A 13027-nucleotide genomic window follows, 5' to 3' on the forward strand; every position below is an offset into this window, starting at 1 on the left:
CTAGAAGTTAGGTGCATCTTTGTGGTAGAGGATACCTTTGTAAAAATCTCACATATGTTAAATATGATTGACCAATTTACACTTAAATACCTTTGTGATGTTTCTGTTATGAAGACATCAACATTAGCAGGAGTCTGAGCTAAAATTGCTTTTTCAAAATTCATGTGTTTTGCTTAATTGGTCTTTATTTCTCTACCCATAGTCATTCAATTTTTGTTAATTGCAAGCATAATTCTGACTTCTGAAAAACAGTGAAAAAAAATCAGATTTTTCTTTTTTTTCTACTTGCTAATAGCAAAATTAATTTAACTATTTCTAGTTTTGAAGATTAAAAAATGATCTGCTTAAATTCCTTTTTGTTTAGGTGTTGTTGCTGAAACAGAGATTACAGAATCATCAGATAGGCACTGAATTGCCTGATCAAAATGTGCAGTCAGAACCAGAAGTTCAAAGTCTGACAAAAGAAGTCAGTGCAGAAAATATTTTGGAACCAGGAAGCAATGGTAGGTATTGTGCTTTTTCAAGAGACCTTACATTTTGGGGAATAAACCTGCTGTTATTTATGATGGAGCAACAATATTTATGCCTGACCTTGTCATTGTAAGGATGAATTTTTTAGAAGACAATTGTTAYGAAAAAAATGTGGCAGCTAGAGGACAGGATAACCCTTCTAAGAAATTAAATTTTCATACGAATGAAAATCTGGTATGTCCTTTGTCAATATTGATAATAACATTTATCAATTAATTATTGCTTCATTGGTAGGTGTTCCAATTGTTGCCACATAATACAATTAAGAGATTCTGTCCCCCATAAGTGAGACCTATCTCTGGAATTTAGAGAGCAGATTGGTTGCCAGTCTCTGTCTTTTGTTTGTGAGTTTGGGGGGTTTTCTCTTCCTTTCTCATAAAAAAAGGGAAAACAAAGATCACTTTTGATATTCCTGCTGTTGAATAACCTAAGTATTCCTCATGTCAGGAGGTTGTTTGATTGGATTCTCAGCGTTGTATATATTTGATTACTGAGCAAGGGACATTATAATGCTGATATATAATAAAAGTGTCTTTCATTGCTACCTTCATAAAAGGGTAGGGTTAAGACAGAGGCAAACATCTTGAATTTTTTTTTTTGACATCTGCTATGGTTTTTGTATGTAGGGATGATATTAAGTATTAGGTGAGAGATGTTTTTACCTAGTACCATGGTYTTTGTATTGCTTAGTCAATAATGTAAGAGTCAGGATGCAAGACGTTTTCTGTGTGTGAATCTGCCTCTGGACTGTAGTGTCACTTATGGTTGTGAGCTGAACCTCTGAGTTTGTCTGATCCTGTTTTCATGCCTGTGGTAGGCTGGTGCTGGCTGGGTCCCAGGCACCCACCAAAGCCGCTCTCTCACAGCTGGACGGAGGAGAGACAATTTAACAAAGGGCTCATGAGTTGAGATAAGGCCTGGGAGAGATCACTCACTAAATATCATCATGGGTAAAACGGGCTCAACTTAGAGATACAAAGTGAATTTATTACTAACAAAAATCAGAGCAGGATAATGAGAAGTAAAATAAAACCTAAAAAGTACCTTGCCCCCACCCTCTGTCCTTCCCAGTTCTACTCCTTCCCCAGTGGGGCAGGGAGACAGGAAGTAGGGGTTATGGTTCATTACCCATGGTTTCTCCTGCTACACAGGGAGAGGAGTCCTTCCCCTGCTGCACCATGGGGTCCCTTCCACAGGAGACACTTCTCCATTAACTTCTCCAGCATGAGTCTATCTCATGAGTAGCTCTCTGTGAACTTCTGCTATGTAAGCTCATCCCACAGGCAGCAGTCCCCCCCAAACTGCTGCAGCGTGGGTCACTCTTCCACATGGTGCAGTCGTTTAAGGACAGGCTGCTCCAGGGTGGGCTCCTCTCTCCRTGGGCTTCCCCACGGGTCACAGCCTTCTCTCAGGCATCCACCTGCTCTGGCATGGGCTCCTTCACGGACTGTGGGTGGATCTTTGCATCCCCTTGGTCCTTCATGGGCTGTAGGGACACAGCTGCTGCTGCTGTGGTCTGCACCACAGTTTGCAGGGGAATCCCAGCTCCAGTGCTTGCAGCACCTCCTCCTCCAGTGAGCTTGGTGTCTGCAGAATTGTTCCCCTTGCACGTTTTTGCTCCACTGTTCTCTGGTTGCAATTATTTCTGCACAATAATTGTTTTTTCCTTACCTCTTAAATCTTTGATGCAGAGTGTTACCACCATTTCTAATTGGCCCAGCCTTGACCAGCAGCACATCCATCTTTGGAGCTTTGCCAGGGATTGGCTCTGCCAGACATGGAGGAAGCTTCTGGCAGCTCCTTGCAGAAACCACCCCTGTAGTTCCCCACCACCGCTTCTGAAGCTCGGCCATGCAAATCAGCCTCCAGAGCATCAGAGCAGAAGCACACAGTAAAATACTACCACATGTGCTAGTTATACAGAGTGATTCAAACTGAAAGGGAGTAGGTTTAGATTAGATATTAGGAAGAAATTCTTTACTGTGAGGATGGTGAGACCCTGGAACAGGTTGCCCAGATAAGTTGTGGCTGTCCCATCCCTGGAAGTGTTCAAAGCCAGGCTGGATGGATCTCTGAGCAACTTGTTCTAGTGTGAAGTGTCCCTGCCTATGGCAGAAGTTGGAACTAGATAATCTTTAAGGTTGCTTCCAAGTCATGGCAGTCTATGATTCTGTGAGTACAACTCAGAAAGGCCCTAAGTATAACCTTTATCCTGCCAAAAGTAGTATTGCCAGCCTGGATATTTTAGAACTATATATAGTTCATACCCAACCTTGGGAAAGCAAATATGTGTGTATGTGTGGCACTTGAGAGGTGTGATTTGCTTTGTTTCATGTTTTTTCCTACTTGTGCGTAATCTGTTAATACCAGCAGRCAGGTTTACAAATCATCATAACCTTTTAATTTCATAAAAAATCTTCTTGATTAAAAGTTTGGTTTTGAAGCTGATAAAGTAACTGGGATTTTATAAGCTAATTTGGTACAAAAGTCTGTGTTTACTATTCTGTGTATGTATAGAATGTTTCTGGCCCTTGCAGTAGGAACTAGGAAGTTTTGTAGAGTTTTCACAACTTTCTTTAGAGACCTATGAATCCACTGCATTGTGAATGATGAATGCAGATCTGCATTTTGGAAATGGCATGCATATAGTAATGTTGGTATGTTGTCTTCTAGAGGGTGATGAAGATCCTGTTAAAACAATGGAAACTCTTAATCAGAGGGTGAAGCGCCAAGAGAACTTGCTACAACGTTGGAAGGAAATTATTAGGTCACATAAGGAGCGCTGTGCACAATTAACCAATGAGAAAGATGCACTTCAAGAACAGTTAGAAGAGAGGCTTCAGGAACTGGAAAAAATGAAGGTATGGAAACTGCTCTTAGCTTTATGTGTAACTACGAAAATACAGTAAGAACTCCAATATTTCCAAAATTTATTAATATTGACTATAAAACAAACTACCCCTGTATTTTTTTTGAGATGAAGGTGCGAAACCCACCTGGGATTAATACACTGAGCAATTACTCTAGAGTGGTGAAGTAGCRTATGAAACCTTACTGTATGAATAACTATGAGAGTAGTATCAGAAATACATAGTTGCGGGAAATTGGGGTGAGGAAAAGACTCTTAGCAAAGAAGACAGAAGGTAAAGTGAGAAAAGTGGAGCAGAGCTAAACCTTTAACACACAGTGAAAGAGGCATTAATTATGTAAATTAACAGAAAGAAACAGAAAAGTAGAGCAGTAGAAATCAAAATATATTGAATGTAAATGCAGTTCCAAAACTAATAAATAATATTTTTCTCAATTTTCCTTTTAAGGCCAATAATGCTGAGTGTGAAGTAAAAATAAGGTGGCTCATTGTAATGGAAACCTCAAAATGTGCTAAGTATAGTTGTACTTAATTTTAGTTACAGAGATCAGATTCCCAACTCTGTCTTCATCTCTGAGCACTAGCCTGGTTTGAAAAAGCTCTGAAAGACTTGAGTATTTTAATGATCTTGTCTGGAACAAGGCTGGTAGTGATCATTTATGTTGCATTGCTGAGATCCTCTTGTAAGCTAGATTTAAGATGCAGATAATAGAGCAAAAACCTTAGACATATTTCTTGTTTTACTGTAGCAACTCAGACCCCCATATGTGGAGGCTCTAACAAAGCCTGCAGATTACTGAATTACTACAGAACCCATAAGGCAGCCTACATCTGGGAGATGTCAAAGTARTTTAAACGTGCCTGCTTTAATTACCCTGGTTTGTGTTCTATGTTCTTCCTCCAAGGCATAGTGCAGGGTAAGAGCCAAAGCTAAGTTGTCAACCAGCTTGTGGTTGGGTTCTTTTTTTAGGACCTTCACATGGCTGAGAAGACTAAACTGATTACCCAGCTACGTGATGCAAAGAATTTGATTGAACAGCTAGAACAAGACAAGGTAAACAAAACTGTAGGTTTTGAGGAAGGTTGTTTAAAGACAATATCATGCTTCCTGGTATTAGAAGCTGGTTTTAGTGGTCTGATAGTTTGGGCTATGTTTCAATAAACAAATAATATAAGCTACTTGAGAATTTCATTGTATATATACCATAAGGTATATGTCAGTTAGATTATACTTAATACTGCAACATTATGTTACTTAGGATGATGCAATTATACTGAATACACTCCTTGATGCCAACTCTAAAACATAAAGAAAGAAATCCCAAACACTAATGAAGACGAGATATAATTAAATGAATTTTAAAATAACCAGTGAAGTAACTACATTTTTGGTAGAAAATTAAGAGTTTCTCAATTTTTAGCTCTTTAAAAGTTTTTTTTTAATCACAGTCTTGGTACCTGGAGTAATTTCTGGCGGTGTAATAAGCAATGTGACTAACACTGTGTGTGCATATTCTCAAACGAGAAGTACACACTCTACAGCACTTTTCCTTTGGGTTTGTTTACAGAATACATGTTTCAAAGGAAAGTGTCTGTTCCAGAAGGAGGAAGTTTTTGGATGGCGTGTGGTTGGTGGAGTTCTTTCCACCACTAGATAAATTTTGGATACTCTTAAAAATAATCTCTGTTCTTATCTTCCTTTTTGTTAGCATTTTCTGTTTTCTGACATACAAAAATATCATGATCTGTGGTCTTGTAGTAACAGACTATAGTTTATTCCTGACAAGGATTGTGTCTTGGTTTGAAATTGTTTCAGTTGTATGTTTTATTTATTTGCTAGCATTTTATCACAAGGAMCTTTTCCATAGGGCATGGTAATTGCGGAGACAAAGCGACAAATGCATGAAACACTGGAAATGAAGGAGGAGGAGATAGCCCAGCTGCGTGCTCGAATCAAACAAATAACTACAAAAGGCGAGGAATTAAAAGAACTGAAAGAAAAGTCTGAAAGAGCTGGTAAGAAAATATGGAGATGATTGGCTTTTGCTTTTATGAATCAGAAAACTTCGGGGTGGTTTTTTTTCCCCACTATTTGTCAGTTGTTGTTTGGAATGGATATTAAGAGATGCTCTTTTTTCTGTTCTACATATCATCCTTGCTACCTTCGTTACTAACTTCACTTCTGGACAGCCGAGTTTAAAGATGTTTGTGACTGGTTTGTCTGTTAGGAAAATCTGAGCTAGGAAGAAAACTGCTGAAAGGCAGCTGCACATCCCAATTTGTAGGAGAAAAGATTGATGGAATTTTCTTCTGGTTTAACTTAAAAAGAGAAATTTGCAACTTCCTATAAATTGTCATTATAGTGCCACCAGTACTTCATGTAGAAAATATAGCAGTGAGTGTGTAAGAGTTTGTGAATGAGTAAAAATAAGTGTTATAACTACAATAAGCATTTTCTTTGAATTATTTAATGGAAGCATTTCTGGTTTCTCTTAAATGAGTTGGTTTCAGGCTTGGAACAGAGCACTTATGTAACTGCTACATGGTGTAGTTTGCTTTTTATAGAAATTAGGTAACGTGTGCTTGCAGTTATCCTTTTGCTTGAAATGAAATTAAACCATTGTTTTTTAAACAGTGCAATTGTTTTGTACTATATCAAAATTCTTTTAGAATWATTTAATTTGCTCGCATGGGCACATAAAGAAGCTCACTCCTTTGGCAGAAGTTCAGGTGTTACTTTGAAAAAAAAATATTATACATATTTTCTTTAAAAAGCAATGAGAATTTCAAATAATACAGTTCATGCTGGTTTATTTTAAATCTACATAGATTTACATTAGAACTTGCAGTTTTAAAGATTAATTTGGGTAGATTATTGTGCTGTAATGCCAAGAAGCATCTGGAAAATCCATCTTGTGAAAGTAACATTTTGATTAGGAGCCTTCCTCTCCTACCCTTTCATGGTTGCAGGTCTCATTTTAATTCTGGAAATTCATACTTCTAAAGTCAGTCCTGCTCAAGCTGTATTTTGTTCGTACTGGGAGRCTAGTAAGGTCTTAATGATTAAAAAAAGAAGCTGAAGAATCTTTTAATACTTCTGTAGATACGAAGTTATTGTGATAGCTATTTGGAATAATGTTTTTTGAGGCAGCAGAAATAATTATGAATTATGAAATGTATTATATATGCATACTGCTGTATACAGTAATTTCTTCAGATTTGCCTGGCCAGAAGCTGAAATCAGGTTAGAGATTATGCTGTAGACAACTGGAAATCTGTCTATTGTAATGAGAAATAGTTTAACTTGCATGAATAATATGCTGAGTACACTACTCTTTGCTAGGGGGAGATTTGTGTGTTAAATGTGGTCTTTTTTAAACAAAAATCTTAAGTACTTTGGTACTTTTTACAGTGCTTAAGTATCAACTTTACCTTTGCATTTATTTCTTATTGTCTGTTAAGCATACATAAGTGTTGGAACCCTTAGAAAATTATTTAACACTGCTTTTAAGACAGACAGAATTGTAAGGTGTTGTTTATTAACTTTTTCTATTACATCCTTGGCCTGATGGATTCAAAAATGTGATCTGCAGTGGTAGATTTACAGTGGCAGATCTACAGTGGTTCAATACAGTTCAATTAAATTATTTGAGAAAACCACCTTGCATACTGGGAGAGCCTGAAAGTGCTTTTAGGTCACAACCTTTTGAGTTGTAACGGTTTTGTGAATTGGGCAATTTAATGTATTTGAGGTCAACATTTAAAGTTCTGGTTTTTTGTATAGTTTATGTGAGGCAGTATTTGCAGAACCACTGAATGAGTAAGGTTGGAGGACCCCAGTTGTCATCTGATCCAACCTCCCTGCTCAGCTAGGGTCATCATAGAGCCCATGGCACAGAATTGCATCTAGGCTGTTAAATTGTAGACATCATTTTCTATATCATGGTTTAATGAAGAACTGATAGAATGGAATGAAGTGGAAATGTTAATTCGTTTCTGTTGTAGCAAAACAAGGATAAGCATAATACACTTGAAATTTACTTTGTAATAAGTGCTGGAGACTAAAAAGTGGTATAGTTTTCCATATCATCTTACCTAGTGTTCCATCTCTGGCATTTTTCTTTGTAAATCAGGACTTTGGTGAATTGCTCCAGTGTTTGATTTCATGCAAATGCAATTTGTTGCAATGAAATAGCGAAAACATTTATATGCTTATTTTTTGTTGTGTTATGTGAACCGTAACTTGGTCTCCCCAGTGTAAGTTCTTTTTTTTTTGTAGTCAGAGGTACATTATGTTGAAATCTCACAGAGCATCTTGTTTTTGTGCATCCACAAATGCCAATAAGTGAATCATGGTGCCTTTCCCAAGCCTTGTATGAACAGGATTGGGGTAAGGGCTCTGTTTTCTTGCATTTCACACTGGGTGCTTGAAGTGGGCTCTRAAAAGTAAATTCCGTGCTTCTCAGGCACTTCTATTTGAGGTATCACACTTTTTTATTTCAAGAAAGATCTTCTTAATATTTGTAAATTTCCAGGTAAGCTTAAGTTTGTTTTTCCTGACATTACCTAGCATAAGTACTTTATGTCTTCTCAGGATGCAGATTTATTTATACTCTGTGCAGTAAACAAAGTCTTTAGAAAGCAAATCCTATTCTTTGTAGGCAAGCATTTCTTTTGCAAGCTTAGTTAACATATACCCTGCGCCTTTCTTGAGTGAAAAAAAAGGCTTGGACTGTGCCTTTAAAATCCTGCCTAGATGAACAAATCAGCTATAGGAAATTATTTTATCCTTTTTTTTTTTTTCCAAAATTTGGATATGACGTGTGCTCTCAGCCATCAGAAATGGAACATGTAATCCCTCCTTTGTCAGCTGGTTTACTGCTTTCTTCTCATGTTTTAGCAGTAGGAAGTGCTGTAAGCAAAGAAAAGAGGTCTGTGTCATTGGGGCAGGAAGTGAGAAGGCTTTGGAGCACACATGGGTGTTACTCTGGTGGGGAGGGGTAAGGTGAAGGGAGCAAAGATAAGTACTTTGGATTGGCAGAGGTAAAGTACTCAACTCTCCAGCACACATTTTATAAAAATCAGGTTTGCAGCCTTGCACATCTTAAACTCCGCTTAGGCTTAGGTTTCCAGTTTGTCTGGCTTTATCAAGTAAATTGGGTTTTGCAAGACTCACCTGAGAATTTGTTGATGTGGTTGTTTCTATTTCTGATTTGCTAAAGTGCCTTTGTGAAACTTCATTCAACCAATACTTGGTTGAAAGACTTTCCCTGAACAAAGTTCTGTAGGCTGGAGAAGAGCGTAGAGGCACTGCCTTTACTCTTCTGCATTCAGAGTCAAATGAAATAAAATTTTAGATAAAAACAGAAACTTTATTTCAAGCTTTTATAYGTGGTAGAATTAAAATCTTTCACAGTTTAATAGTAACAGTGATAATAGAGACCACATTCTGTCTACTTGATGATAGTTTAGCCCTCTGCTGATTTGAAACTTGGTTGTGTCCAGCTACACTAGAATTAACTACTTCGAATTAAAATACTCTGTTTTTCCTAAGGGCTGTGCCTGAGATGCATATAATTTAACTTTTAGAGAGCTAAGTGTTTCTGTGAAGTGTTGCTTCTTTGTGCTTTCATACTCTCTTGGCTTTTTAATCAGCTTTTGTCTAGTTTTTGTATTAGCATCCTGCTTGTTAATTGTGGTGATGCAGCTTTTGTACTGCACGTTGCTCAGCAATTCCATGTCAGCAGTCAATCCTAGTGTGAGCTTGGATCTTCTCTTTGGCTGATCTGTGGCAAATGTATTCTCTTTCCTTTTGCAGAAGTAAYAGGTTTCTCAAATGAGATTGAAGTACATGATGCTCAGAACAAGAAACAGAATATGTGTATGGAAAAGTGAAATAACTTAATGTTCTACTTGCAGGCTTTAGTTTCAAGCTATACTTTGTAAAGTAGAGTAGGGGTTTTTTTTTCTTTGTTTTTTTTTGTTTGCTTGTTTGGGGTTTTCTTTTGTTTGCTTGTTTGAAAAACRATATCTATCATGCAGTAATACTGAAGGACTTGGCCAATTTTGCTTGCCCTGCTTTTGTTAGGACTGAGAGGAGCATCAGGGAARTCAGTACCATTCTCCAAACACAGTTCTGCAGGCTGTATTCATAATCAAGTTGTGCCTGGTGTGGCAAGGGGACAGAACTTGAGTCCTGCCTGTTGCAGGTCGCAAATGCCTTGATGGAGTTGTAAAGAGCTGTGCAAAATAAGGAGCTATAAGCCTTGTGCATGCTTGTATTATATTTTAGACCGTTTTCCTATTTAAGGTAGTCTCTAGTGCTCTTATTTTTTTATAATAGTTTTGGTATTTAAGCAGAACCAGGAGTGAAAAAGTGGATATAGTGGTGCACTTTGGTATTGCCAGAATCAATAACAGCCCCATTTTGCCTTAAAACATTATTGTTGCAGTGAGTAGTCAGAAAAAGGCCTCCTCACAAAAGAGGAGAAAATTCTGGAAAAGGTCAAAATTTGGGGGAATCCAGTTTTATGAAATTAAGTTACTTGAAAACATATTTGCAGCATTGCCTCATAAGTATAGACTGTGGTTAAAATCTTCAAGTTTTAATGTTATTAAAAGATGTGGAATGGAAATTATTATTCACTTCTCAAACACTGCCTAAATGTTATGGATTTCAAAAAACAAAGGTTGCAATAATTACTATGAATACCTACTAACTAACAGTGAATTAAAAAAAAACTAGACATGTCTATTGTGATTTTCTTTTGGGGATATAGAATCTAKTGGAAGAAAGCTTAGCATACTAAATAACACATCAAAAATTATTTTGTTCTGTTTCCTCCCAAAATAGAATCCAAGTAGTCCAGGCTGTAATAGAATAATCTACTTTTAGGGGGTCGTGCTCTGGTAAATTACAGTCTTGATATTGGCACTATGATTTTGAATTTTTAAGATGTGTTTTGCCAAAATTCTGTTAAGAGAATTATKAACTGTACAGTGGTGTTCTGAGACTGATTCTTTAAAATATGTATCAGGGCTTTTCCACATTCATGATCCATTCAGGAAAAGAGATTTCCCTAATGGTAGTTGAACTCTAGTCATGTGCAATTCTATATAGACTCTCACATCAGTTGTAGCGACTTTTAGGGGTATTGAATAAATAAGTGAGCTCATAATACAGGAATTTATTTGCTTTCTTTTTGTATCTAAATTATCATCTGTGAAGTGAATAAAGCATGTTAGAATACTTCTTACCATGAGATGAAGCTGTGTAATTATTGCTTCCATTTTGTAAATTAAATGTGTTTCAGTGGATTTGTGCATCCTGTGCAAGAGTAAATAAATTTCAACACTGCAGCTTCAGTGTCCTTCTGAAACAACTTTTAGTTATTCAAATTTTCTGGGAGCAAATCTTAACTTTTTATTTTTTAAAAAATTTTTGCATTTTGTTTGTGAAGTTTAGAAGTGGAGGACTGTATTCTTAAAACTCAACTACTACACTGGTAGTAGTGTACATTAAATATAAATAGTGGGAGAATGAAATTAGCAAACTCATCTCTGTGGACTCTATGAAACACACAGTTTTAAGAAAAGGTTCTCTAGATTTTACAGTTTGGAATTACTCCTACATCAGCTCCTACTACTTGCACTGTAGTCATTCTTGATTTATGTTTCTGTCTGCTTGTTTTAGTGGAAGAACAGCTTGTGAATTGCCTTTTCATTGAATTGCCTTTCTTGAGCTGTTTTTCCACTTCTTCAAAGTTGCTCAGCAGATATAGTCAGAAGAGGAGTGTTATAGTTCATTYATTAATATGGCTTATGTATTTTGTAGTGATTTTAGGCAAAGAAGTAGAAGCTACAGGATGTCTTGGAAAAATATTCACATTTACCTGTCAGTTCTCTTTCCTTTCTAGACAATAAACAAATGAATTCTTGATAGATTCCTAAGTTCATCTCTTATTTGTGAAATTCTTCTATCAAAATACATGGATATTTCTCAATTATCATATCCTTTCTTTTCTTGGCAGCTTTTGAAGAGCTTGAGAAGGCTCTAAGTATTGCACAAAAGACAGAGGAAGCCCGGAAAAAACTGCAGATAGAAATGGATGAAAAAGTTAAAGCAGTGGAAAAGGCAAGTGAAGAAGAGAGAGTGAATCTTCAACGGGAATTAACCAGAGTGAAACAAGAGGTGGTTGAGATTATGAAGGTAAAAGCTTTATTACAGTTAAGCTATATTTATAAAATACATCAGTATGGCAGAACTTTGTTATTTAATAAAATCTATAAAATATTTTCTGTAATTAAAGATTTGCTTAATGCAAAATCGGAAACTCCTCATAGATTTTTTTCCCTCCAGCAATTTAAATCAGTTCATTAGTGGCATGTAAAAATAAATAGTACTACTCTTTGCTTCACAGAATTTAATAAATTTATTTATTATAAGTACACTTGAGGCTTTAAACAGAGTCAAGAAGAGATTAATGTCAGTAAGCTTATGCATCTCCACCTGGATCTTGGGTTTTAATCACTTAGCTTTTAATCATTACCCTTTCTGAGTATGTGTAAATGTTTAAGAACTTGTTGCCAAATTGTTTGCTTGTAAAAGTTTCTGTAATTTACTTCATCTGGTGTATTCAGGTAGGAATTGCAGGAACAGTTCACATGCCTTGCAAAGCTGTAGATTTGAACACCTTTAAATTATAATTCTTGTGTTGACATTTATAATGGTATTAATTTTTCTAAGAGAATATGCTGATGCTTTAGAGGGATAACTGACATGCTTTACATTATTCTTAAATAAAGCACATGTGTAGGTTGTAGATGACCACTTGAGTAAGTTATCATCACTTGACTTTCTGGCTCATGAAATAACAAAAATACTGGGAAAGCTGCAAAAAAGTTCTTTTTACAATRTGTTATCATGTTGGAATTGAAAACACTGTTTGCCTTGGTAGAAGAGTCTTTAGAAAATGCAGTGTTTCCTTTAGTACAACTATGAAAGACTTGAGAAGCAGGGTGGATAACTTTGAGCTTGAAAATAAGAACTGTCAGGGCTTATTATAAAGCACTCCAAGTGATCATTATTTATTCAAAGGGAGCAAAGAGATGGCCCCATTTTCTTTTCTCTGTTGCACTTCTTTCTGATTAAGAAAAAATGCTATGTGTTTTGTAACTTAATATATTGAAATGAGTTTTTTCTGATTTTAATTCACAGAAGTCTTCAGAGGAACGAGTTGCTGAACTAGAAAAAACCCATAAAAAAGAACTGGCTACCAAAGATCAGGAGCTAAATGAAAGGTTACAGGCACAAGAAAAGGTGTTCCAGGAGAAGATGAAAGCAGCTCTTGTAAGTAAACCTAAAATGTATAGAAAGATATTTTTCTAAGTGTGAATTGGAAGTCCTTGTTTGACACTATTCCACACTGAGAATCCTTCAGTGCTCAAAGATAGGAGTGCTCTCCAACAGTCAAATAGCTCAGAGACTTCAGCAACATGAAAAGAAAGCAGGTGCGTGATACAGACTGAATAATGATAATTTGCCACTATCAGTGCTCAGTAGCAGCTGTATCTTGTGAAAAATACTTATTTGAAAGATTTTTTAGACATGCTTTTAAAATATCTTCT

General features: G+C 36.4%; 1 protein-coding gene across 10 annotated transcripts in view; it reads left to right on the plus strand.

Moving 5' to 3' along the window:
- Positions 1-13027, plus strand: part of GOLGA4 (golgin A4) — a 73309-nt gene that overhangs the window by 31912 nt on the left and 28370 nt on the right. For 9 of the 10 annotated variants that reach the window (XM_057376139.1, XM_057376138.1, XM_057376140.1 and 6 more), the window contains 6 exons: positions 365-503; positions 3205-3392; positions 4371-4454; positions 5269-5416; positions 11431-11609; positions 12618-12749. In XM_057376139.1, the coding sequence (XP_057232122.1) occupies positions 365-503; positions 3205-3392; positions 4371-4454; positions 5269-5416; positions 11431-11609; positions 12618-12749 (870 nt within the window). The remainder of the gene's footprint in view (positions 1-364; positions 504-3204; positions 3393-4370; positions 4455-5268; positions 5417-11430; positions 11610-12617; positions 12750-13027) is intronic. The other variant, XM_057376142.1, reaches the window with a different exon arrangement.

Source organism: Malurus melanocephalus, unplaced genomic scaffold (genome assembly GCF_030028575.1).
Source record: "Malurus melanocephalus ecotype Western Australia unplaced genomic scaffold, MMel_1.1 scaffold_271, whole genome shotgun sequence".
Taxonomy (NCBI): Eukaryota; Metazoa; Chordata; class Aves; order Passeriformes; family Maluridae; genus Malurus; species Malurus melanocephalus.